This window comes from Copidosoma floridanum, unplaced genomic scaffold, assembly GCF_036245765.1.
Source record: "Copidosoma floridanum isolate Cflo_tuat_1 unplaced genomic scaffold, Cflo_Japanese_pri ptg000011l, whole genome shotgun sequence".
NCBI classification, from domain to species: Eukaryota; Metazoa; Arthropoda; class Insecta; order Hymenoptera; family Encyrtidae; genus Copidosoma; species Copidosoma floridanum.
This window is the reverse complement of record NW_028321888.1, coordinates 9,098,907-9,126,516: the sequence shown is the minus strand read 5'-3', so window position 1 is coordinate 9,126,516 and position 27,610 is coordinate 9,098,907. Positions and strand designations below refer to the sequence as shown.

The 27,610-nt window shown below is 35.8% G+C and overlaps 1 protein-coding gene across 1 annotated transcript; it reads left to right on the top strand.

Annotated features, from left to right (window-relative positions):
• Positions 1–2,311: 2,311 nt before the first annotated feature.
• On the top strand, positions 2,312–22,192 carry LOC106640131 (uncharacterized). Its single transcript, XM_089590111.1, has 6 exons — positions 2,312–3,066; positions 3,118–4,544; positions 4,776–5,084; positions 5,427–5,917; positions 6,530–6,989; positions 21,951–22,192. The coding sequence occupies exons 1-6, from the start codon at positions 2,312–2,314 to the stop codon at positions 22,190–22,192; spliced, it is 3,684 nt and encodes a 1,227-aa protein (XP_089446237.1).
• The last annotated feature ends 5,418 nt before the right edge of the window (positions 22,193–27,610 follow it).

Sequence of the window (27,610 nt, the reverse complement as noted above, 5' to 3'; positions counted from 1 at the left end):
AAAACACAATTTCTCAGGTAACAAGGGGGTTGCCAGACCCATTGAAAGAACCAAGCTCTATAAACGTTAATACTGCATTCATGTAGTTCACTAAACAAAAACTTGAAAAACGAAAAAAAAAAAAAAAAAAAAAAAAAGTTCAGTACTCACAACTTTTACCGTGGGTCCCATGACCCATTTAGTCCCCCTGGTTTGTTGTTGTTTTTTATTTTTTATTTTTTGCTTTTTTTTTTCTTTATGTCTTGTTTTATTTATTTATTTTTTTATTTCTTGTTTTATTTTTTTATTTTTTCATTTCTTGTTTTATTTTTTTTCATATTTCATTTTATTACATTTTTTTCATTTTTTTGTATTTCCTTTATTTAATTTCTTTCTTATTTTCATATTTGATCTTTTTTTTTTCATTTCCTTTTTTTTCATATATCATTCTTTTTTTTTCATATTTAATTTTATTACTTTTTTTTCATTCTTTTGTATTTCCTTTATTTTTTTTTTTTATATTTTTCTATTTATATTCATTCTTTTGTATTTCCTTTATTTCATTTCTTTTTTTATGTTTTATTTCATTATTTTTTCATACATTATTTTATTTGTTCAAATTTCATTTAATTTTATTATTATTTTTTTCATATTTCATTTTTTCATATTTCGTTTCTTTTTTTTTCATATTTAATTTCATTACTTTTTTTCATTTATAACAGTAATTATTAGCATTACTGTAATGCCTAAAAAACCTCAGGTTTAATGAAAATACAAATATTTAATGTGTAATAACGCGCCTTATTATATTTAATCTACATAACCATATTTATGCTGATTAAATTTTTTTTTTTTTTTTTTTTTTTTAGATGTATTATTTAAAAAACAAATACACAATGTATAAAACAAATTCATAATTTAATGTAGTATCAGTGAATACATTTAAAAATGGAATGTTATAGTTACGAATCACACGATAAGTACAAGAAACCGACTTCTATAATCGGCAGCGCTCGTAGCAGAGTGGGTAAGGTACAGGACTTACATGCAGAAGGTCGAGGGTTCAAATCTTTATTGGAAAATGTTTTTTTTTTTTTTTTTTTAAGAATTGTAAAAGAAAAAAAAATTCAAAGTCAAAGAAAAATTACTGTGGGGAAATAAAATTAAAATTTGTTAAAAAATTAATTGCTTGGGAGTGTGAGAGGGAATGGTGGGTAAAGGTGTGGTGCAGAAGAGTCACACGGCACGGTTGACAGATTTACATATATAGTGAGGAAAGGAGAAGTGTGTAGAGAACACTTGGTGTGGGGGGTCGGGATGAGGGGAAAAACTTGAGAGGAAGAGATTTCTGATTCAAAAAAAAAGAATCTGTCGGTTTTATAATTCCAGCCCCCCGAGTAACTTGACATAAAGAACTTCGTTCTAAAAAAGTAAGTAGTAAGTGCAAGGCTTATTTCTTTCTGTCTGTGCAGGCGCTTCTTGATCTCAACGACTCTGTCGCTACCGCAAAGTGCTACGTGACCGCCTGCTTCTGCCGGCCCCTCTACGTCGTCCACGCTACTACGTGCTGCGTGCTCGTCCCCCTGCACGCCCTGCCGACGACATCGCTGCCGCCACGTGCTACGTGACCGCCTGCTTCTGCCGGCCCCTCAACGTCATCCACGCTACTGCGTGCTCGTCCCCCTGCACGCCCTGCCGACGACGTCGCTGCCGCCACGTGCTACGTGGCCGCCTGCTTCTGCCGGCCCCTCAACGTCGTCCACGCTACTACGTGCTGCGTGCTCGTCCCCCTGCACGCCCTGCCGACGACGTCGCTACCGCCACGTGCTACGTGACCGCCTGCTTCTGCCGGCCCCTCAACGTCGTCCACGCTACTACGTGCTGCGTGCTCGTCCCCCTGCACGCCCTGCCGACGACGTCGCTGCCGTTACGACGCTGCTGCGTCGCCTGCTGCCTCAGCAGGCCCACAAGGACAACGCCACTGCTACGTTGCCTGCTCCTCTGCAGGCCCGAGGAAGTTCCACCTGCTCGTCTGCAGGCCTGGAAGACGACGCTGCATATATCACTGCATTTTGCTGCCGCTGCATAATTGAAATTAGAGACACTAAGTTAATTTTAAATTCCTAGATAAGACGCGTGACAGTTCTAGGTTAAGTTGCTTTCCGTAACAATCGATTTAAAGTCAAATCTCAAATTATCTACGTAGTTTTGCTGTTTCTCTGGTCACTTAAGTAGGGAAGTAAAGATGGAAGCCTTGTACCAAATTCAAACTAAGATAATTAATAAGATGGGCAGTTATTATGAGAACTTTAAAAAATCCGGTTCCGAAAAAATGACCAGAGGAAGAGCTGAAGCATGCCTTGAAGCACTAGATAAGTTCATAGCGCGTTTTGGCGAAATCCATGATCAGATAATGTCGCTTACTACGTTAGATGAAAATCATTTGTATTTTTCTACTGAGTTACCGGATAAGGCAGATGACTTATATTATTCGGTAAAAGGGGACTTTTTAGAGTTTATTAGGAGAGCTAGTGCTCAAGATCCATTACCGCCAGCCCCATTACCAACACCCGCTGCTCAGCCTACTAGCAATTCTTACTTGACGCGTATAGAACTACCGAATTTTACAGGAAAATATTCCAAATGGGAAAATTTCCGTGATACATTTCGCTCTCTTGTGCATAGAAAAATTGATATCGACAACATTATCAAGTACCACCAGCTGCGAGTTCATTTGAGTGGTGACGCTTTCGATATAATTAAATCTGTTCCTTTGGCAGAGGATCAATATCCATTAGCTTGGCAAACTCTACTTGATTATTATGATAGTCAGCGTCGCCTTGTAACTAACTACTTAAATCGTTTGATAACTTGTAAACCCATGAAGTCGGACTCCTGCTTAGAATTAAAACGCATTAGTAAGGAGATGATTAGCACAATCTATTCATTAAATGCATTAGACCGTGATTTAGGCACAGGGGATCTCTATATTGCTCTAACAGTTAGTAAGTTTGACATCACAACCAATAAAGATTGGAGTAAATTCCTAGGTAGTAGCACTCAACCACCCACTCTAATCCAATTACGGTAATTTATCTCTTCACAAATCATAACTCTTGAATCGTGTGAAACAGTTAGTTCAAACCCTAAGCCACCACTTTCGAAACCTGTTCCGAAGGCATCTGCTTCTGTCTCTCATCAGTCCAATGTTTCCGATTCAGCTGATAGTCAGGGAGTAGTTAAGAATGTCCTGGTATGTTCAGAGTGTAAAGGTGATCATACTCTTTCTAAGTGTGAACGTTTCAAAAGAATGGAGGTTGATGCTCGAAAGGAGTTAGTAGTCAAAGATAGATTGTGTTTTAATTGTTTAGGTCATCATCAGTTGAAGGATTGCAAGTCCAAGTATAGTTGTCTTAATTGTAAGAGAAGGCATCATACCCTCTTACATATTCCAAAGCCTGTTCAGAGTCAAGAGCCTCATGATACTCACTTAAATTCTAGCAAAGCCAATTACTCTAAAGGTAGTGACTCTGAGCAGACTTCTCATCATACTGATTCGTCTGTTTCTCGTGGTCTTGGTGTATTACTGGCTACTGCTCGAGTTTACGTCACTGGACCTACTGGTGTATGTTTGTTAGTTAGAGCTCTTATAGATCAATGCTCGCAGTGTTCTATCATAACTGATTCGCTCTGTGATATTCTAAGGCTAAAGCGTCAACACTCGAGTATTCCCATCTCGGGAACAGGTGGTACTTTAGTTGGAGTTGCTAAAGGTATAGTTAGTTTTAATGTTCGACCTAGGTTCCCCTCGCAATTCCAGTTGTTAGTCGAAGCGAAAGTATTGCCACAGGTTTCGTTATATCAGCCTCCTGCTAGTCGATTTAAATCAAATTTAAACTATTTAGACGATCTTGAATTAGCCGATCCTCAATATACAAGTTCAGATAAAATTGATATCATTTTTGGAGCTGCAGTTCATGCTCAAATTGTAGAAGAAGGCCTTAGAAAGGGTAATGCCAATGAGCCCATAGCGTCGCGTACTCTACTTGGTTGGATTCTGTCTGCCTCTATTGGTTCTGCTAAGCCTTCTTCTAGTTCTCAATTCTCGCTTCACTGTTACGATGATTCTCAAGTGTTACCGCTGCTTCAGCGCTTTTGGGAAGTAGAAGAGCTCTCTAGCAGTCCTACTCAGAAGGTCACCGCCGATGAGCGAGCTTGCGAAGACTACTTCGCGCACACGCACTACCGAGATGAATCTGGTCGCTATGTGGTCAGATTACCCTTCAGAGTTGATCCTAACAGTTATCAAAAGTCTCGCGAGGATTCTAGGTTTTTATCGTTGTCAATGATGGCTAATTTAAAACGTAGATTTCACCGATATCCCGACTTATCTACTTTGTACATAAATTTTATGCAGGAATATCGAGATCTAGATCACATGTCTACATTGGATGATGCTTTAGTCAAAGAGTGTTGGTTCATGCCGCATCACGATGTTATTAAGATATCGAGTACCACCACTAAACTTCGAACAGTCTTCAATGGCTCTGCCAAGACTCCTGGAGGTACTTCACTTAACGAATTGCTTCATGCAGGCCCTAATCTGTTACCTTGTCTTCCTGAGCTTATTTCTTCTTGGCGAAATTACGAATTCGCATTTAATTCAGATATTGAGTAAATGTTCCGCCAGATCTGGATAAATGAATCAGATAGGAAATTTCCGTGCATCTGCTGGCGGTTTCAGTCTTCAGAGCCTATGCAGATTAACACGTTAAAAACCGTTACTTACGGTTTAGCTTGTTCAACCCTTTTGGCGTCTCGAGTCTTGAAACAGTTAGCCATAGACTATAGTGAGGAATACCCAATGGCTTCTTTGGTGTTAAGTAACAAAATCTACATGGATGACGTCCTCTCGGGAGGTCATACTTTGAAGGAGGCTCTAGACAAAAGAGACCAAGTGATAAAGGTTACTACTCTTGGTGGTTTCTCGCTACATAAGTGGTCTGCTAATAATTTAAAGCTTTTACACGAAGTGTCCACTCTATTGTTAGCCGACTCGCCTTCGGTTTCCTTAAGTGAAGTAGATTCATCGGTTCAGGTGCCAGGTATAGTTTGGTTTCCGTTAGAAGACAATTTTCGTTACCGTGTACACGATCCTCCTGTTCAAGATAAATGGTCCAAAAGATCTATACTCTCTTACATAGCTCGTTTATACGACCCCCTTGGTTGGCTCTCTCCAGTAATCGTGTATGCCAAAATTCTTTTACAATTGTTATTGTTAGTCAAAATAGATTGGGACTCTCCAGTTCCAAAGGAAATAACGGATAAATGATTACCTTGGTTGTCGCAATTTCTAGAACTGAATAACATTAGCATACCTAGATGAAATAGTTTCAATCCACCAGTTAATTCGATTGAGTTACATGGTTATGCTGATGCCTCAAAAGCAGCTTACGCTGCCGTCTTGTACACTCGTATGGTTCAAGGAGATCAAGTTAGCGTGTCGCTCCAGTTAGCCAAGACGAAAGTAACTCCACTAAAAGTTCTAAGTATTCCGTGGCTCGAACTCTGCGCTGCTCAACTATTAGCCAAAATTACCCACCTATTTAGTCTTAGTTCAAAACTATGCATCGATTCTATTCATTTATGGTCAGACTCCAAAGATGTTTTGTATTGGTTACACGCTCAACCCTCCAAATGGCCTACTTTCATAGCTAATCGTTGTAGTGACATTTATCAGTTAGTTCCAAATGCTTACTGGCATCACGTATCGGGTAAATTAAATCCAGCAGACATTGCCTCTCGAGGTGTCTTGCCATCTCAGTTGAGCGTAGATTTGGAATGGTTCTGTGGTCCTAGTTTACTACACAAGCTTTATCCCGAGTATCGCGACTTTCAAACTCCGTTGACAGTTTCAACTGATAAATCGGTTCATACCGTTAGTCACCAGCAAACTCAATCAACTTCTACTTGGGATCTCTACTATCAATACTCTAATTTAGATAAACTATTACGTGTGACTGCATATTGTTTAAGATTTTCTTACAAATTACTAGCTCGTGTTGAAAAAAAAACTCAGTTATTGTTTCTTGAGGTAGATGCTATTGTTTCTCGTGCAAATTTATCGCTTACAGTTTCTGAACTCACGAATTCTAAATTGCTAATGGTCTACCTTCATCAAACTACTCATTTCCCTTTAAAGTTAAAGTTGTTATCCGAATCTAGTGAGCAAGTAGTTAGTTTACCATCCAAAAGTTCTTTAATTAAGTTCAAACCATTTCTTAAAGATGGTTTGATTAGGGTTGGGGGTCGTTTGAGCCATTCTTTGTTAGATTTCAATGTTAAATACCCGTTGATCCTAGCCTCGAGTGACCATTTCACCAAATTGATAATAGAACAAGCTCATAAGATTACTTTACACGGCGGACCTCAACTAACATTAAGTACTTGTCGTCGTGAGTATTGGATTATACGTGGTCGTCAAAGTGTTCGCTCTGTTACTACCAAGTGTTTTACTTGTAAACGATATTCTGCTGTAACTCCAAGTCAGCTTATGGCCGACCTGCCTAGCGCTCGAGTCGTACCTTCCGCAGCCTTTCTTAAGGCAGGTGTAGATTACGCCGGTCCGCTGATGGTCAGACTTTCTAAAACCAGGGGTAAAGGCACGACTAAAGGCTATGTGGCTGTTTTCGTTTGCATGAACACTCGCGCTGTTCATTTAGAAATAGTTGAAGGCTACAGTTCAGAAGGATTTATAGCCGCCTTTCAGCGTTTTATAGCGAGACGAGGTCATTGCTCGGACTTTTTTAGTGATAGGGGAACAAATTTTGTTGGCGCTGATAAGAAACTGAGAAGTAATTGGCTTGAACTTTGCAAATCGGCCGACCTAATTCACAAGTTAGGGATATTAAAAACCAACTGGCATTTCAATGCCCCAGCCGCTCCGCATATGGGGGGTTTATGGGAGGTAGCTGTCAAATCAGCTAAGAAGCATTTGAAGAGAGTTGTCGGTGAGCAGGTTTTCACATTTATAGAGTATTCAACATTACTTTGTAGAATAGAGGTATGTCTAAATTCGCGCCCTATATCTCCCTTAACGAGTGATCCCCGCGATCTTGATTGCCTAACTCCTGCTCATCTCATTAATTTGCGTCCAGTTACCATATTGCCTGAAGTAAACCTTACAGATGTTAAAATCTCATGTTTACACAGATGGAAGCTTATATCGCAATTAAACCAGAGTTTTTGGCATAGATGGTCAGAAGAGTATTTAACATCACTGCAACAAAGGTCAAAGTGGGTAGTCCCGAAGCGTTCGTTTCAGGTGAATGATTTAGTTCTAATTCGTAGTGAAAACAATCCCCCCGGATGTTGGCCTTTAGCTCGCATCATTGAAATATTTCTAGGCTCTGATTCAAAAGTAAGAATTGTAAAATTAAAAACCTCGGCTACTACCCTAATTAGGCCTATTAATAAGTTAGTTTTATTAATTGAAAGCGAAAGATTAGAATCATAAATAGTTTGTTAGTTCTATTGATTAGTTGCGTTTACAAAAACTTAATTCAGTCTTTTTTGTTACTTTAGTGGAGCCAAATACAATCAGTTTGGCTCATTAATTTGCTTGATTTATTGTTTGCTTCTTCCCTGGTCGAAGCAAAGGTGGGGGAAAATGTTCGGTATTGAGTTTAAATAAAGGCGCGCTTAATGCTTAGTATTTACAGGTTGAGCTGACATCAATATGCGCCATGAGAGTCCAACTCGTCGTGTCTCTCTAAACAATTATACTTGCCTGTAAAGAGAGCTGCGGCTCTCTCGTCGAGAGACAACGTGCGCTCGTCAGTCCGCTTCTGACCGTCGAGCCCCCCGCGCACCTCAAGCGAGATCTTTATAGTCAATCTAGTGTCTCGTTTTACTTTCGTTTTGTGAATTGTAACTATCTTATTGTATTCCAGCGAGCGTTCTATCGTTTTTGTTGGAGTTTTCGTTCTATTACAACAGTTTGATTCTCTCTATAAACTCACTCAGCGTTCAGGCATTAAGTAAATTTATATGGCTTAGTATATTAGTCGTAAGCCTGGTAGAATTTAGGATGTTAAAAGTGTAAAATAAATAGGAAGTTTTATAATGAATTGATTATTTCTAATAATTCAGCGCTTCCAATTCTTGTGTGTTAACCTTACGATAAAATATTCGAGAATCCCTCAGATTCAAACCTCAATACAAAACAGTGAGTAATTTGGAAATAAATCATGCTAATAAATGTCATAACGAATTAGACTTATGTGCGTTGCCAACATCAATTATTAAAATTTATTTTGATACCTCTCTTTATTTTTCTAACCCTGTTTTTTATAGGTTAATTGGGATGCCAATATTGGCCCCACATAATGCCTCATTACACTGCGCTATCTACCTCTATGTATTTGCCCTGTTTGGACCTACGTAGGTAACTGGGTCACCAATGTAGGCCCAACATTAAGACCCCTTGAGCTTTTCGATCGGGATTCAATTGATTAATGCTACCACTGAACTGTAGAGAGCCTATCGTCAGAGTTAGGTGGCGCCAACGTTTGGTGATAATATTTTTTAGTTTTTAGAAGTAGACCTATGCACTTTTGCAATTTTCACGAAATTGTTTAAAAATTACGTAAGAATTGCTGCTTCTCAAAACTCATAGAGGAAGGTTGGGCATCGGTGACACCGTAAGCTAATTTTAAAGATAAAAAAAAAAAAAAGTAACTATCTAAAAAAAAAAATAATCACATTATTTTCTCATGCATTAATTACAGTGATTTATCTACTGAATATTACAATAATTATGGTCATTATAAATCAATATTTAAACCATTAAAAACTGCCACACTTGCTCCACTGGTGGGTAAGTGTGGTATCCTTGTGGGGTAACTTTGGCGCATACAAATGTCTGTTGAAAAGGGGAAGTAAAAGTATAAATTTTTATTTGACAGCACACATCAGTTATTTTTGAGTAAACTTTATTCTTAATTAATAATTACAAAAGAATTAACTTTACTTTAAATTTTTTTTACAAAAGTATGGATCACAGTATACTTATATTTTTTATACTTTACCTTTTTTATAATTCTTTATTAACACATGTAACGCATAGACATTTTAACTATTATTAACTCCAACTAAAAGTGAATGAATACAAGTATGAACATTTATAATGACTCTTATAGGTTATAGCCGTGTATTACAAGAAGCTGATTTTCTCGAAATCTGGAATACCACACCTAACCCACTTTTGTTAAGTTGGAAAATTTATAATATTTTATTAAATACGGTATTTTCTAATAAAATAAAAATTGCCTGGAGTAGTTGAAGTACAGACAACGCGAACAACATAACATATTACAGCACACATACATGCACACAGAGTCAAGTCAACAGCCATGGAAGTAAACGTCGGTGGGCGCACCGACACCGACGGTGCGGCTTCGGACGTGTCACGGACGATAATGAAACCATGTTTCCGTGCGCCCTTCCCTTGGGGGCCCAATATAGGATAGCAGCAAGGAGAGAGCAACCCGACAAGAAAGTGATCCGAAGGCTAAGACTAGGGCCTGGCTAGGCTAGCCTTACATCGACGCCAGGGCCTGCGTAGGCTTAGATTTAGAGTTTATCACACGGTGAAACGAGTTTTACCCCAGGCTATGACCAGGCCCTGGCCAGGGTATATGTATACATGTATATTAACGTATATTTACTGTACCATACTACAGTTACTGTAGGGGTTATTGTAAGTATGTGTATATATACTATAAGAAACCGCACGAATATCTGCCTTGTTTCCTCTGCAGGATTGCTGGAAGTAACAAGTCTTGTAAATTTTTACATTACAATCGTCCTATGTCAGCATCAAAATTGTAAAAGAAGCATATGAATAGAACAAGCTAAGGCAAAGAAAGTATATAACATAATAGTTTTAATATGGCTTTTTCATTACGAAGTATAATTGAATGAAAAAAAATTTATGAAATTAAAAAAAATAATAATTACATTGATACAGGTAGAGCTAACTCAAATTGACCTGAAAAATTATGACGCACCTAGATGGATTAATAGCAATAATGATGGAGCAGTTGGCATTCTTGTATATGGAAATGTCTGGCTGTCCTGGCTATTTCTCTGTAGAAATCCATTTCCTCTGTCAAGATAATGTTCTTCAAGTTCATCTATAATAGATAGAACAAAAGATCTACATGTTTTCCATATGTGCATGCTGAAGATTTTACATCTGCATCATCATTATTATTATCGTCATTATAAAGAAGGAAGAAATTTTAAATTTGCAGGTAAGCTTACGCATCTCGATATTCGTTAAAAGATATTCTGTATTATTTAATACGAATAATACAAGACTCTATGCAGTGAACAGTACAAAAATATATTGATCGTTGTTTGTTATTTTCAAGCACGATAACAGTCTGAAAACTTTATGTGTTTGCTTACAAATAACACGTTATTTCTACTGGCTCAGTTTTTACTGTATTCTAGTACTATTCTTATAAGAACGTATATTGGTTTCAATCTGATCCATTGATTAACTCTTTTTTTTTCAAGAGGTAGAGGCATCAGTGAATTTTATATTAAAAAAAAAAGAAAATAGCTATTTAACATAATGTTTTTTTCACAAAGCAAACGCATTGGATATTTTAAAACGTATTCATGGATTCTAGATTATTATACACAGTTACAGACATTATTTTGTGTACTAGAAGTTTAGAGGTCAAAAAGTCAGAACTGAGAAGTCTGAAGCTGTTAGCTCCAAAAAAAATTTTTTTTTTCAATTTGAAAAGCGTATTTGTTAATTGTTTACGTCATTGATTACTTTCTTTAGTTTATCATATCCATCACTTACAAAAAAAAATTCAAATCACGTTCAGACTGAACTTGCAAATTTTTATCTAGATTCAAAGTTCAAAGTATTGTTAAATACATAGTGCAGTGCGCTATTGATAACTGGACTTTTTGGTTTAGACTTGTGTCATACAATTGAAGTATACATGATGTAGAAAATAAGAACTGCATGAAATAGCTGATGCCGATCACATTTTGCATGAAGGATTACACAGGAAAAATCTTCAGGCAATATATAATATATTTTTATGAATACTTCACTAACATTTAATTAGATACGTTTTTCTCACGTTTGATTGAATAATTTTTAGCGAAATGTGTTATTCTAAAAATTATTTTATTTTTGCTGATGAAATTTACATTCGCTATTATACCTTATAACTAAGAAGAACAGTTAAAACCATAAATGAAAGCTAACAACAGGACTTACAAAAAGTCTAAGTCGATTATATAAACAGGAAAGATCTAGTTTCCTGAAATGACAACGTTATTTTGTTAATCGTATTGTAAAAAAGGTTTTTATTAAAACATAGCAGTTTTGTAAGCTTTTCATACAACAATAAAATATTCGTTAAAATTACATTAAATAGTTATTATCTATTACAAGTAACAAACGTTTGCAGACTGCCCTCGTGTTGAAGGACCTGCGTGCTCCTGTACAGAATGGAAAGGCTAATTTCAATAATATTAATAATTAAAGTAAGGTAATAACTTTGTATACTAGTTGGCTTTAAAATTTTTTTTTTCTTTGTAAGCAATTTTTTTCATACATATTCTTTGTTTTTTTTTTTTTTTTTTTTTTATTTATTTATTTTTTTTTTTTTTTTTGTTTTTTTTTTGTTTTTTTTTTCCCCTCATATATGTAGAATCATATTTTTTTCTATCGAAGTAATAATAATAACGTACTTCACTAACAAATGCTTACATTCTGTGATACATCATGACTTTTATTTTATTTTTATATTTATTTTTTTTTGCATGCTCTTCATAGCAGATCTTTTTTTTCTCGTTCTTTTTTGATTCTTTTTTTTAAATTCATTTTCTTTTTTTTTAATTTGGAAAATCATACTTTTCTACCACTAATTAGTCATAATATAACGTTATACATGCTCGTTGTCTCGTAGCTTTATTGTATCGACAGTATATTATTTTCAAAACTCAAAAATACAAGTCCACTATTTGTTTGTGGCGTAACAGACAATAAAATTTTCAAAACTTAAAACTTACCCTACACGATCAATGGTACTATCACTCATTGTACTTGCAAGCAAATTTCTGCTTTGAGTTGACCAAATCGCTGTTTCAACGTGATTGAACTGAAATAAACTTTTTACCAATATTCTGCCTTCATTGATATTAAGCATTGAAACAAATTCTAAACCTCAAGATCCCATATACTTTGTAGTACACGAATACCAAAACGTATGACTGTATGAGCTAGTCTAGAGGGAGATGCTAGTGTAATATGTCATTGTTACACCTCCATTTCTACAATCTCCAGGAACCCACACTATGGTGACTGCTTCAACTCATTGTACTCCTTTCGATTTAATCTGGCCTAAAATATAAAACCTGAATAAAAGGCTATCACCTGAAATTTATGCAGTAATGAGAATAGCTTACCTCATCAGTTATTGAAGATTTTAATAACAAACAATTCACTGCCACACTAAAATTTTAAGTAAACTCGATACACGTACTTGGGAAGTGGACACATGTCATAGCTTGAGTCCAAGCCAAGTAAGCTACAAAAGCATAAATTTTTCTTCAGCATCGTGTTACTTGTACTCACGAAGGGTACTTGACCAAGATTTTATGTCCCATGCTGATATATCGTGCATTATGTCGTGTATCTATATTTTTTAAACAGGTCAGTGTTCAAACGGCCAGTCCACAGCCTAAAGTGTGACGGGAAAAAATATAACATATATACCTCCTTATGAGAGTTTGATAGCCAGGAACCGATTGGACTTTGCACCTCAGGGCCTTGAAAACCATTTTGACCTTGTTTATCAGTGATATTTTTATCAGGGAGCCAATTTGCCACCACCATCACCGAGGATATAGTTGCTACTTCGTCGAAAAATTTATTCTTATCAAGGTTTACGAGTCATACCACAACAGTTCTCAGATTTTTATCTTATGTGTTACGCTTATTCACTGAGAAAAATTATTGAAAGAGATGTAGAAGTCACTTTTGATACAATAAAGTTACAAGACAACTAGTTTTTAGTCACATGTAAAATAATGCCATTTACAAGGATTTTTTTATTTCTACACATTGTCCGAAATTTTGACAACCATTTTTTTGTTTTCACTTATTGGAAATTTTCTTACTACAATTTTTTCTGTATTCTTTTTTCATAAGCTATCTTAACATATAATTTTGATTTACACATAAGGTGAAAAGAAGCAGGCTGGCCAAATTAATGATTATTTTTTTACATAATAAAAACTGTTTTTCTCTGAAAAAAGTTTTTAACAAGCTTTTTTTTTCTTGCATTAATTTGAACAAAGCAAAAAAGAAAATGGCGTCACATAATAGTAATAATTTTTTTTTAACAAATATTTATTGAGATGCGGAATTTTCTAGGATTGTTAAGGTGGTCATCCGTGTATGAAATGGTTGTAGACAGAATCAGACCACAACGTGAGGAATTTTTTTAAAAGTTACAATATAGGTACTACTCTTTAACATATTAGAGTGACTGTACGAATAAAAACACAAGAAAATTATAAATAGACTTAATCAAAAGATATTGATACAAATACAGGCACAGAGATAAGTAAAAAGATTGCTGACTGCGATGCTACGGAGTGTGCCCACTTTTTTCCACTGGCTCGAGCACCCCGTCGTGACCAAACGGCCGAACCGGCGCACATTCTTTCTTATTCGAGACGCATGGTATGGTTATGTGCCCACGAGGAGAGGAGTGGATTCGTGTGAAAATGTGCATATAGGCGCACATGTTGAAGATGCGTGGAAGGGGCATAGGGAATGTGCGCCTACGAAGAGACGAGAAAGGAGGGTATATGTTGACCATAGCTATTCGATTTGAGCGCAATTTCGAAATCGTGGTCGTGATTAAAAAAGAACAGTACTATGAATTGATTTCCATATGCTTGTAGAAAAGCGACATTTGAGGGTTGGCCAGCTGGTGAATGGAGCTGGAAGCTCGATTTCATAATATTTACCTTTTGTAATGACGACCAATCGTTTTCAAAGTCTTCAGTGGGGGCGCAATTTTGGAATTGCGCTCAAAGCGAATAGCTGAGGGCATAGCGAAGCAAAAGCAAACGATGACTGATGACTGATGAGTCTTTTTCGCTCAACGTTTTGTATTGTACATGGATTTATTTAGTTAAATCGATTTAACCTCGTATGTAATTAAATACATTTAAGATTATTTCCAAGATTTTATATACTTGTACACGTTATACAAATTCTCAGCTGTATAGGTTAAGCTCCGAAGGTTCTAGATGGACATGGACAAGCTCACAATGTTAATGTTTGGCCCCAAACTCTGCTGCCTGCAGTGCTGCTGCAGTAGAGCCATAATGGCGTCTCAAATATATATGTAGATATACAAATACATATACATATCTACTCCCTCCTGACAAATCTCACCTGAGATCTCATCTGATATCTCATGTGATTTCTCACCTGAGATCTCAGGTGAGATCTCATGCCAAATTCTCATCTGAAATCTCAGGTGAGATTTCTGAAAGAAAAAGAAATAAAAAAATTTTGTGCAACGATTATAATTTATACATTAATAGAATGATTACCTCAAATAACAACAGCTTTAGAAAAAAAAAAAAAAAAATTCGGCTCATATGGGACACGAACTCGAGCCCCCAGATTATCAGGCAAGCCGCTTACCGCTTGGCCAGAGAGGATGAAATACCAATAATTTACGTCTATATAAAGTGTTAGTACCATGTGTTATTGTTTTTCTTATTCACAACTGAATCATACAATCATTATTAGATATAATTTTTCCCAATCTTAATTCTGATAGTTGAGCAACTAGATAATATTCAACAACATTATTTTCTTTACAAACAATATTTTTCTCTCTTAAGGTTACTCTTAAGGGGGCTTTATGTCCAAGTAAGGGATACGTTTTTAATAATTATTATAAATGTTTATTTAAATGTAATAATAAAGAAAAACTACAATATAAAACAGGGGGACTTGATGTGTTGTGAATAAATTATTTTCAAAATATCCAAATAATTTGCGTGTGTATTATCTTATTTTGAAAAAACACTTATAAAAGTTGGAAATCCTTAAAGCTATTCATGTTATTTCAACTTTTTAAACTTATTATACTCCGTAAATAATCATTCATGTAATTTAATTTTCGTCATCCCCGACAGTAAAGTTTGTTGTTTACGTCCGCTTAGTAGGACGTAAAGCGACAAATGTACGGCCGCTGGATTTCTTTACGTCCACTGAGCAAGGCGCTTCTACGAGGTCCGTGCTCTCAAATGCACACTGATTATCTATCTATATACTCGTATATGAGATATGTAACGAATAAACGAATATTGGCATCTATGTATGTATGGCAAAGAGCGCGCGGTGGCTCAGTCGGCTAGGTCGTGGATTGGCACGCGGGAGACCGTTGTTCGATTCCCAGCCAGTGCGACTTTTTTGGGAAAGTACCTCTGTGATTCTCACATGTGCTTTTTCACCACGCAATGCTCCTCGAGGAGGGTTTAGGCGACCTCCTCGTAGCATAATTGCGTAATTTCCCCCTACCCCCTCCCAGTAAATGGGTGGCCTTCCCAACCCTCATCCCTTCCTTCTCCAAAGTGCTAAGTGCCCATAGTAGTGCCCTTATTAAAGGAGCCGCACGTAGAGCACTATAATGAAAAAAAAAAAAAAATGTCTATATGGCGGCCAAGTGTTGTGTTAATTGTAGTTGTAAATTTTTTGACGGCCAGACGCATGTGCGCATTGTCTTTTCACTTTTTCAATGCCTTCTGCTATCCGCCTTTATCGTTGCGCCAAGTCGGTTCACGCCTATATTAAATATAGCGTTGCCCATTTTTTTACCTTCTCTTACTTATCGTTTACCGTATGATCTGTTTCTCGTCTCTTGTGTACGTGTAATCAAAATAACCACTACATGTTTTTTTAATAAAATTTATTTCAAGTTTAGAGTTGCTTGTAGGTAATGGTGAATAAATTTTCATGGTTATTGGACTGCTACCTTGAAAGGCTCGCGCTCTACATGAAAAAGCACATATTCAATACATGGACTGGAAAACCAAGAATGAAGTATCGTTTAATGAAAGTTCTTTTTTAGTGTACTTTGAAGAACTATCAAAAAAATATGTATTCTAGCATTCACTGTTGAATTATGCGTATGTTTTTTTGTGATCGATCGGTCAGTCCAATTATTGGGCACGTTCGTTTATCCATCGTTCGTTCGTTCGCACTTCATTAGGACCTCGGTGTATAGGATCAATGCTTGTAAGGAACGCACGGTTTACTGAGTGATTCATTTTTCCTTGCGTTAACCAAATCAACCTATTGAACAAACTTTCCTATACGGGATGACGAAAAATTGTATACGTCACTCGGCCGTAAGGTGGCTGATGGACGGCCGCGTGATGTCGCCCTCGGCTTCGCCTCGGGCGACACACTCCACGCGGCCGTACATCAGCCACTTTACGGCCTCGTAACGTAATATACTATATTATTAATTTTTCTACAGACGAAAAACTCACAAAATAATATTGGTTGGTACATAGAGATGAGCTGTGTAAATTTATACATCAATGCTATGCCTTAAAACAAAGTTGCAGACTAAATTCTGCTAAAATTAATATTTTCTCAAAAATTTGGTCAAATTATACGATTATTATTGATTTTTTTGCTGACGGCCAATTGATGAGATATCGTTAAAACGGACACAAAGAAAAGCTGTTTAAGTTTTAACATCAATTCTATGCTTTAAGAACAAAGTTATTGAAAAAATTTCACAAAAATTTGAATTTTTCCGAAAATTTCGTCTATTTATTTATATAATAAAATTATAATGGATTTTTCTTCTTGCGGCAAACTAATAAAATATTGTTGATTGGTCAACAGAGATAAGCTGTGTCAGGTTTTATGTTAATCTTATGACTCACAACAAAGACAACAGAGACAACAAAGACTTACAGACGAAATTTCACGAATATTTGGATTTTTTGGATGATTTCGTGTAATTATTCAGTGAATAAGACTATTATTAATTTTTCTGCCGAGGGAAAATTGATAAGATATTGCTGGTAGGTACGCAGAGATATGCTTTTGTAATTTACAGGGCAATCCCATACTCTGGAAGGAAGTTATAAGAGATCTTTTAATAGAATACTTTCGTTTTCTGCGCGTTTCGGATTGTTTTTTCATTGAATATTATTGTTTGTAACTGTTAGAAGTACCTGACATAAAGTAGTGATTGGTATTTGGTATGAACGATTCAGAAAAAGCTACTTGTTCTCATTCTTTGCATCGTTTTCAAAATAATTTTTGAAGGACGCTCCATATAGTACCTTAGCTAAGTCTGTCAGCTAGTTTTAGCTATATAAAAAGTGTACCAGTATCTTTTATTCTGCTTTGGAAAAAGACTCCCCGGTGATGTTCGTGACAACTATTCAATTCTCAACTTTTTTCTGGGTCGAGAAACGTAAAACTTAAATAAGGTTTTACTATTTTCTTGAATTTCTTGACATTTTGCACGGTAAGGTTAGGTTTCCTAACTCTGAAAAAAATCAGGGCAATTAGTTTTAGTACCTGGTAAGAATATCCATACGTTTTACATTAATTGCAGCCCCTAATGGACGTAGGTAGCATAAAAACGCCTTTTTTTCGATTGTTTTCTAACATTAAAATTACATAACCAAACGAGGATATGTTTTCGGGAGCTAAAAATGACTGTAAGTATTAAATGTGATACATGGACAGTAATAAAAGTTATTCAGTCTCTGTACGGGCCCCTAATGGCTGACTATAACCGAAAATAGCAGAAAATAGGCTATTTTCTTGAATTTCTTGACATTTTGCACGGTGAGGTTAGGTTTCCTAATTCTGAAAAAATCACGGCAATTAGTTTTAGTGCCTTATAAGGATATCCGTATGTTTTACATTACTTGCAGCCCCTACTGGACGTAGATAGCATAAGAACGTCTTTTTTCCGACTTTTTTTTAATTTTAGGAGTTTATTACTCTTTGAGGTTATGTTTTCTAGTCCTATAAAGTACCAAATTTATTTTTTACAACCATAGATTCGCAGAAATATTTATTTTGGATTTTTTTCACCATGTGTTACTGAAAGGCATAGTGCTTAAGATTTGTTTTATACGTATGTTACTCTGATTGTTAATAATTGTGTTTAAACTGGTTGGATGTTGATATTTTTTTTTTCACGGTATTATACACCTCTTGTCGTTGGTTTATTGGGTCATTTACGACAAAAACAAAAATTTTTTTTTTCGCATTTTCGTTGGGCTCTAACGTTTGAAACTTCAAACACATTTTTTAGTTTCATGCAGCAATTTCATATTGAAAACCCGTTACAGAATTGCATTTTGTCAAGAGATGCTGAACCGTATAGCCGATGATCCGAATTTCCATAAGAGGATTCTCTTCACAGATGAATCGACTTTCGGTAGAGATGGAACTTTTAATATCCATAACAACCATTGTTGGGCTGAAGTGAATCCTCATGTGGTAGCTGTTCGCAACCACCAAGTTAGGTTTTCAACCAACAAGTGGGCTGGTATTATTGGGAATCAGGTGGTATGGATAACTTTTCACATATTCATTGTAATTTTGATGATTATACATATTTAGTTTATCTAAATTACAATTATACGAGTGAGCTTATTATTTGCTCTAAACGCAATTCCGAAACATCGCCCCCCTCCCAAGCAACTTGGGAACGATTGGTTCTACTAGTAACAGATAGCAGTATGAATTAGTTTCAATACGTTTGCGGAGAAGCGATTTCTGCAACTTGGCCATCTGGCGAGTACAGCTGGAAGAAATTTCATACAGTGCTGTCCGTCTCTAGTACGACCAATTGTTCCCAAGTTTCTCGGTGGGGACGCTGTTTCGGAATTGCGCTCAAAGCAAATGTGGTATAAACTTGTAGTAACCCCACATATCTTCCTGATAATTGCATAGCAAAAAACTGACTGAGCGGACAAATAAGCCGACTTTTAAACAAATAGTTACTGAATTGTCATTAGTAGTGATTTTGTAATAGATATGGGTTGACTTTATTAATTATGTGATAACTTCATTAAGCAGTTCATCCGAATCCTGTTTAAGATATCTTTAAATAGGGGTAGAATAGATTACGCTTTTCCTTAGTTAACATTCGAACAAAGCTTCATGATTTACCGAAGCTTATGATTCAGCCTGACTGTTAGCTAATTATTTAATAGGTCATCTTTATTCACAGGATCCTTATCATTGTATAGTAACAGTTTATGTGATTCATAAGAATGATTCATAAGGCTATCTTTTTTTTTAGATCCAAGCCAACCCGGTTGCTAAGCGTCAGATGATAATCAATCAGCTGATAATCACCTGACATTTTGGCATGACATTCACCTGATATTCACCCGATTTTCACCTGATGTGTAACTGGCGAGAATCAACTGATAATCAGGTGAAAATCGGTTAAAAATCATTTGAATATCATGTGAATATCAGGTGAACTCTGTTCACTAAGCTTCAGACAAAACTTACCTTTTATTCACAAGATATTGACATGATATTTAGCTGATTTTCACCTGATAATCTGCTGTTTGTCACCAATTACACATCAGGTGAAAATCAGGTGATTATCATGAGGAAATCGGGAGAATATCAGGTGAATATCATGCCAAAATATCAGGTGATTATCAGCTGATTATCATGTGGCGCTCAACAACCGGTAATGTATCTGATAACTTCATTTTGATACTTATTTGTGTCCTCCGTAATCTGAAGATATAATGATTATTGACTTTGTCTTCTGAATCTGAGCTCGTACTCTTTTCCGTTCTAACTGTGATCCTCCATTATATACAAATATTTAAAATCCATGTTACATGGAACAGGACATAGTTATTAGTTGACTTCAACTGAATACTTCGTGATTGTAGTCTGTCTTTGATTACTAATGCTTAACTTTGATAATGTTTCTGTGGATTCTAGATGTAACTGGATACAGTTAAGACTCGTTGAAGTCAGTGTTCTTACAGCCGCAATTCTCTTATTGAGGAATCTACACATCTACCATCGATCATACAATTTACGCTTACTTAGTACAGTAAGAGATTAGTGTATAAAACAGGTACAACATGGCGATCTCACGAAAACGTAGGCTAGTGGGATACTTGGCACAGTTATTTCTCTTACAGACGAAGCCGCTAACTTCTGGCTTTTGTCTTAATACGTATTGTTATTGTTCCAGTTTTGAGATCTGAAATACAACTTTATAAGATCCTTCTCGATATCTTCGAATTTCACTATAATTATTCATCATTTATACTGTCCACTGACCCCAGGAAAAAAATTAAGTAAATCTCAGAAGTACAAAGGAGAGTAAGGACAAAGTAAAGACTACTAATGGCTTGTTTATTAAGTTTTAAACAGCGATAAACTGTGATATCTTCGGATGTAAACGAGGATACTTAGAGATATAACCTTTGAAAAAAATAAAGTATAACAATACATTACAGATATTTGTTGTTGCATACTAGAAAGCAGTTCTATCACTCTCACTAAAAATTTATAATTGTCTTTTCTTTCAAATCATTTGGTCTCATATCACATTTCTGACATTTGGCAAAATATAAACTGTAGTAAGCTTTCTCTAAATTTATCATTTGTACATCTATCTCCACTAACACAACGTTATAACAATATCAGTTTTGTAAAGAATTTTTGTATACTACTAATTACATTATTGAAACAAAAAATAGATTAGGCCTCATCAATTTGAAGACCGTCTGACTGCCGTTGACTACCGCACTTTCTTGTTATACCGCCTTCCACAAGTGCTGGAAAATTTACCGCAAAATGTGCGAGAGCACATGTGGTATCAACATGACGGGGCTCCTGCGCTCTCAACTCGAATTGTTATTCATACCCTTGACGAGATGTTCCCTGGACGTTGGATCGGCAGAGGAGGTTATTCATCAATTTATTTATCATATATCATCAATATTTTTTTCTTAAACTTCCAAAGCATATGCTTAACCATATTAATACAAGCATTGCTATTATTTGCCAAATTCAAAATATTACACCATCTTTTTTCTTTTCTTTTTTTTTTTTTTTCTTTACCGGGTTACCACGACAGCCTAATGGCCTACTGGCCTACTCGCTGGGGCCACCTACTCACCAATTATGTGTGAGGGTGTATTACCGCACCTAGTTACCAATCACCTAGCAGTTATCATACTTATCATACATGGCACAGTGGGAGAATCTCCGGTGAAAACCTACTTAATCACACCTTGAAAGAGAAGCAGCATAACTGGGTAGAGCTTGTTTTTTCTCTAACAGTGGCTTATATTGTGTCTTTCAAGTACTGACATCAGCAAGCTTCTTGAAATACTCAGTTAATTAATATATGGTATCATTAGTACATGGCATGTTAAGGCAACGGCACAGAATTAATAAGCTGCAAATTATTGACGTATGATTTTCACAACTAACAGTACTTAGAACGAATTACCATGAATTCGGCACTCTCGTGCCATTGCCATGAGTGTACTTTGATACGAATTCGTCAGAAATTCGCCAAATATAAAAAGCTACATTAAAACATATACGATAGACTATGTATCGTTTTGTATTTCGTGAGCGATAACATTCCTACACATATCAAAAAGAAAGACAGACATCGATTCCTAACCATTTCCATCATTACCAATATCATCAATTTACCCTTACTACACATGTAAATCAGGTTTAACTTTTAGTTATTCTTTATCCTTATTTTTCCATTTTTCCTAATTTTATGCAGGACATAAGTGCTGCATCCTTTGAAATCACTAATCCTATCCTTACCCTTATAACCATACATTCCCAGGTCCTATTACCTGGCCTCCCCGCTCTCCCGACCTCAATCCTCTGGATTACTTCCTCTGGGGTATGATAAAAGATGCAGTCTACAGACATCCAGTCAACGATGTGGAAGATCTAGAAGACTGCATAAGAGCTGTGTTCGAAAGTGTTACACCAGAAATGGTGGACAGGGCATTGGACAATTTTGAACGCAGACTCCAATGCTGCCTTGACCATGATGGTGAACATTCTGAGCAGTATTTGTAATTTTATAAGTTTATTTTTGTAGTACTTTATTTTTGAATTCTTGTTTTCAATGCATCTGTTCCATTATATTTCCGTAAAGTACAATTATAATTTACTTTTATCTCTATATGAGAAAATAAATATAGACTTTTAAGTAACTGATCGGAATAATTAGTAACCTTACACCTGCCTATCTTAAGATTACGCTTTTATTTGTTATGAGAATCAATGGTGCTATTCTAACTTATGATGTGTATTCAATTTTAACTACTTAGATGCATTTTGGTAAATCTTTTCTATCAGAGTTAATGTTAAAATGATAAATGATGTCAGACCGCCTCTCTAATGGCATCCTCATAGTGAATCAATTATGGCTTTCAGTATGTATACTGCTTATAATATTAAACTTAATGATTTTTGTACATTTAATTACTGTTTCGTCAAAACATATCATGGTCAATATGAAACGACAAATGGAGATCATGTCAGCTTGCAAGACTTCGATACATGCAGTAGCACTGTTGTGCAAAGTGTAATGATCGTTGTACATCGTTTAACAAGTAATTTATCAGCGAGGCTTCCTTCTGAGGCTAATTGAATTCTTGTTTATTTTCCATCTTAAACTTTTACCACATCCTTAATTTAACTCATGCATGCATATCATCCATTTAATTTTAACATAAAATAAAACAATTTAATGATACGTTGGAGCAGTTCGAGGTTAGACACATGGCTAAGGTTTTAGTTTCAGTCATTGCCGCATGATGCTTTTTTACATAATAGAATTGCGCTAAATATTCTATCAGAACAAAATAGATAATCAGGTGAAAATCAGCTAAATATCTTGTGAATATCGGGTAAACTCTGCTCAGTAAGCTTCAAGCAGAACTCATCTAATATTGTTATATACAATTCAAATATTAAAGTTAGCATAAATGTTGTAATAAAAATTAAATTACCTTCTCCTCTGGTACACTACGTTGACCAACATTAAATTCATCTGGTACTTTTTGAGCTATATCGTTTGTGATTAAGTTAATTATATTTTGAAATAATGTATTGATTGTTACATAAACAATAAATACCGTTCTCACTGGGAGTTGGTGAGGATCTTCTGTCACAGAGTTGTGCTACGGCATTTGCATCTGCATTATCAGATTTGCACGCTAACAACAAGACAATTTAATGCAAAATAACGTTTCTTAATTTTACATTGATTTAAAAAAAAGTCATATGAAAATTGTAGCAGTATGTAAAAAAAGTAGTATTGGAACAATATTGTATATTAACAATGAGTATTCGAGTTTGTACACATAATGCTACAACGTAACAAAAATGGTACATTACGTCACTAGGGCACAAAGTACAAACATGAGCGCACGAAGGGCGCGCTTGTTGTAGGTTGGTACCCGAGTCACGTGTAATGTTTTTCTTATCGAGGGCGCAAAGTGCAATTTAGCGCCCATGGGCACACTTTGCGCCCAGTAAATCACTTTGGGTCCTAGTACAGAAAAGTACTTTGGGCCCGGAGGGTACAAAAAACTTTTCTGCCCGTGGGCCCAAAGTGATTACAAGGGCGCAAAGTGTGACCCGAGGGCGCAAAGCGGCAGTTGCACTTTGGGCCCATGGTAAGAAAAATAAATATTGTGGCCTTTTATAACTAAAAACAATTACTTTAAAAAAATAAGCCTGCAAGATACTTTGCTCGTAATGATATACGATGTTGTCGATAAAAAAATGTTAAATGACTCATAAAAACAAGCTTTTCAAAGATCCAAATAGGTGTACATATTAATAAGTACTATTACAATTTTTATAGAGAATACTGAAATATACGGTAATCGTACAATTTTTATCGGTATTAAGACAAAAAAAATTTTTTTTTAATATTATACCTTTAAATACCGAAACACAGATTATTACATAAGTATTCTCTTTTGAAAAAAACCATATCGAAAAACCACATAGTAAAACCATGTAAAAAACCACATAAAAACATGTGGTTTTACCACTCTGTTTTCATGTGGTTTTTGTCTCAAATCACCATGTGGTTTTTAAGTAAAACCAAATGGTTTTTACAAGCTTTTCTTTTTATAAAAGAAATTATTTCTACTTGAATTTAACTATTTAAAAATCTTAATAACGCATCAACAATTAATATAAAAATAAAACAAAAGAAAAAAAAGCCTCTAAGGTGGATTGAACTTTGGCTAACCGATTCTTAGCCAAGTATCTTATCCATTGGGCTAGAGTAGATTTGATTCTAGTTTTCAATTTTGTGTCCTTATAAGGTACAGAAGGCACAGTATTCTATTATTTGTATTTGTACATAACTAGTTCTTTACATATAAACTAACAGTAAAATCGTGTGAATTTGTGTATGCAATAAATTTAACATTGTTATTAATAATATGTGTAAAGATATTTGTTTCCGAGATAAAATGGCTACGGCAATTAAACCTTTAATTTAATTTGCTGATTATACATACCAAAATGATACACTTTTCAGTTATACATTATCCAATAATTATATTAATATTTAATGAATAACTAATCAAAATAATAATTATGTTTTGCCATTTAGTTGTAAATAAAAAAAATTTCACTTAAATAGAAATATTCTAAAAATATATATTGCAAATGAAAATTCTTCAAATTAATTTATTATTTATAGAAGTATGTACAAATACCAATAACAATACTATACCTTCTGGAGCTTATAAAGACGAAAAATTGCAAGCCAGCATCAAGTCCCCTCTGGTCATGTGGATGAGATACTTAAGCACACAAATTGTTTTTATATGTTATTTAGAGTAAAATCATATGTCTTATTTATATCTATTTTGATTTACAATACATGATATTATGATATTTATCTTCTAGTAAGTTGTAAATGCTTAATCACTCATTATTATTCTGTTTTTTTTATTCTTAAATAAATAGCAAAAAATATCAATTATTATTTCGATTAGTTAGTTATTTATTAAATATCAATATAATAATTGGATAATGTATGACTAAAAAGTGTATCATTTTGGTATGTATTGTCACGTACAGTATGTATGGAACATACTACGTGGGATGAGCTTCAGCTATTAGTATTAGGAAGGAGCACAAGTGGGGGAAGAGAGAGCATAAAAAGGCCCGCAGCAGTGGCCACAGGGCTCTTGAACGTCGGGACTAGAAGGAGGTGAGTCGCGATAAGTCACCCGGGACCGCAAAGCGCCTTCCCTCAAGGAATATAGCAATAAAGTGATTGATTGAGTTTAACTGCCGCGTTGTTATTAAGCACCCCGAACCTTTAGAATCCTACGTAACAGTTTTGGTGCTAGGTGTGGGGTAGGTTTTGTCGCGAAATAAAATTTTTTTTTACACGTGATATTTCGGAATTTTCGGGCAACAATCGGGAAGCACACATAGTGCAGTGCAACAACAGGCGCAGAAAATTCAAGGCAGTCACCTGCAGCTACTATCGAGTAAGGAAGGACTAGGGTCAACATCCAGTTTTAAAAGGAACTATTGTAAAGAGGATGACTTGGAGTATATTGGCGTTCACCGTCTTGTGCCTTCTTTCAGAGTAAGTAATAATTCTATTTATCATCCCAAATATATATACTTATTGTCCCTCGGGTTTTTAGCTAATGAAACGACGTACAATATAAAATAATACTTAACTCGAATACGGCTAGTTCCGCTCGTTTTAGAAGCCAGTAAAATAGAAATACAGAATCGGAAATAAAATAAGGATCCTTTTTTTTCTATTATTTCTTCGTGCGTGGACTGAAAGCAACTAATATAATTAAGCTCACATCACTCTAATATAAAAAAAAGGGGGAAGGAAATAATGATGTCCGACTACGGGGAGGAGATTGATAACGGTAGGAATGGTTTAAACGAAACTTTTTCCATGACACAGGAAGATTCAGATACAATAACGGTTATGCTTGAACACGACCCCGAATCGTATGCACTCTATGAGAAGATGGATAAGAAAAATCAAGTTCTTATGTTAAAGATATTTAAAAATATAAAACCAAAAATTTCATTTAAGAAAAATCCTAATACAAAATTAGCAGAGCCAACGAACGAAACAGCAGAAATAGAGATGTTGGAAATGGCACCAGAAAAATCAGAATTAAAAGAGAATGCGATTAAGGAGAACATAGGGGTAGACAGGAAACGTGATCAATTAGGCGTGGAAGGGCTAGGCAAAACGAGTTGGCAGGAAAAGTATACCAAATGGCAAGAACAAGAAAATACAAACAGTGAACAACCTTTTATACCATTCTGCGATTGGCCACCTCTGCATTCAAATGACAAAAATTATAACTACTATACATCAAACAATAGGACAGATAGGCTGAGGTTTGGATACGAAGAAAATCATAATGACGTGTATACAAATACAGAATACCTTTTCCCTGTGTGTGACCGACCAACCGAGCTGCCGATAAATAATCAGGCAGAATCTTTTCAAAGGACACAAAGTAACATACGCGATAACCCTCAGTATCAAACCATGCAATTTTTTCCTAGTAATAGGCAACAAACAGGGGTACCGTTAGCCTTAGGCTCGAATCTTAATATATTAGGCTACCTAAACAACGCAGTAAATGGTATACCACTGTATAATGGAGACCCCGTGCAGTTCCCCTTATTTGAGCAAATGGTAAGGATGATAAAGGGAACAATACCTGCCCAGTATGAAAAGTATTTTATAGGACTTTTGGGAAATAAATTGCGAGGCATAGCGAACGATCAATTCTGCACGCGATTATCGTTATTTAATTCGATTGACGAGCTTCTGTCGGCTCTATCACGAAGATTCAATAAAATAGGAGGAATAGAGACACTTGCAGCGGAGCTTAAAACTGTCACGCAATGGAATAACGAATTAATTATGGAATATTGCGGGCGAGTCCAGCGACTACACAATGGAATCATGATGGCACATGAGGCGAACCCATACTCGACGCGGGCCGAGAAAGACGCGTCAAAAAAGAGATCAGACAGTGAAGCAGTGAGGCAGTTTCTGTACGGATTAAAGGCACCGTATAACTGGAACGTCGCAGGGTTCCAACCAAAAACGCTAGAGGAGGCTATTGAAGCTGCCATTACTGTAGATAATGAATTAAGCCTCCGCCGCTCAATGATAGTGCAAAAGAGCAGATTGAGAGCAAATAACGCCGAGAGACGGTATGACGCCATGGTGGGCCTTATCGGTAGCGACGCACCCGTGGGGAAGTCAGATACGGACGAGTGGGACGGTGTGGCTGATGTAAAATACTGCTCGTATTGTCGAGAGCACGGCGCCCATTCTACTAGTGGATGTGAAAAATTGTGGCAAGATGCAAAAAAAGGAATAATAAAAAATCCTAACGTTGACGAAGAACCAAAAAAAGAAACAATAGAAGAAGAAGGATGGTATGATAGGAAGGT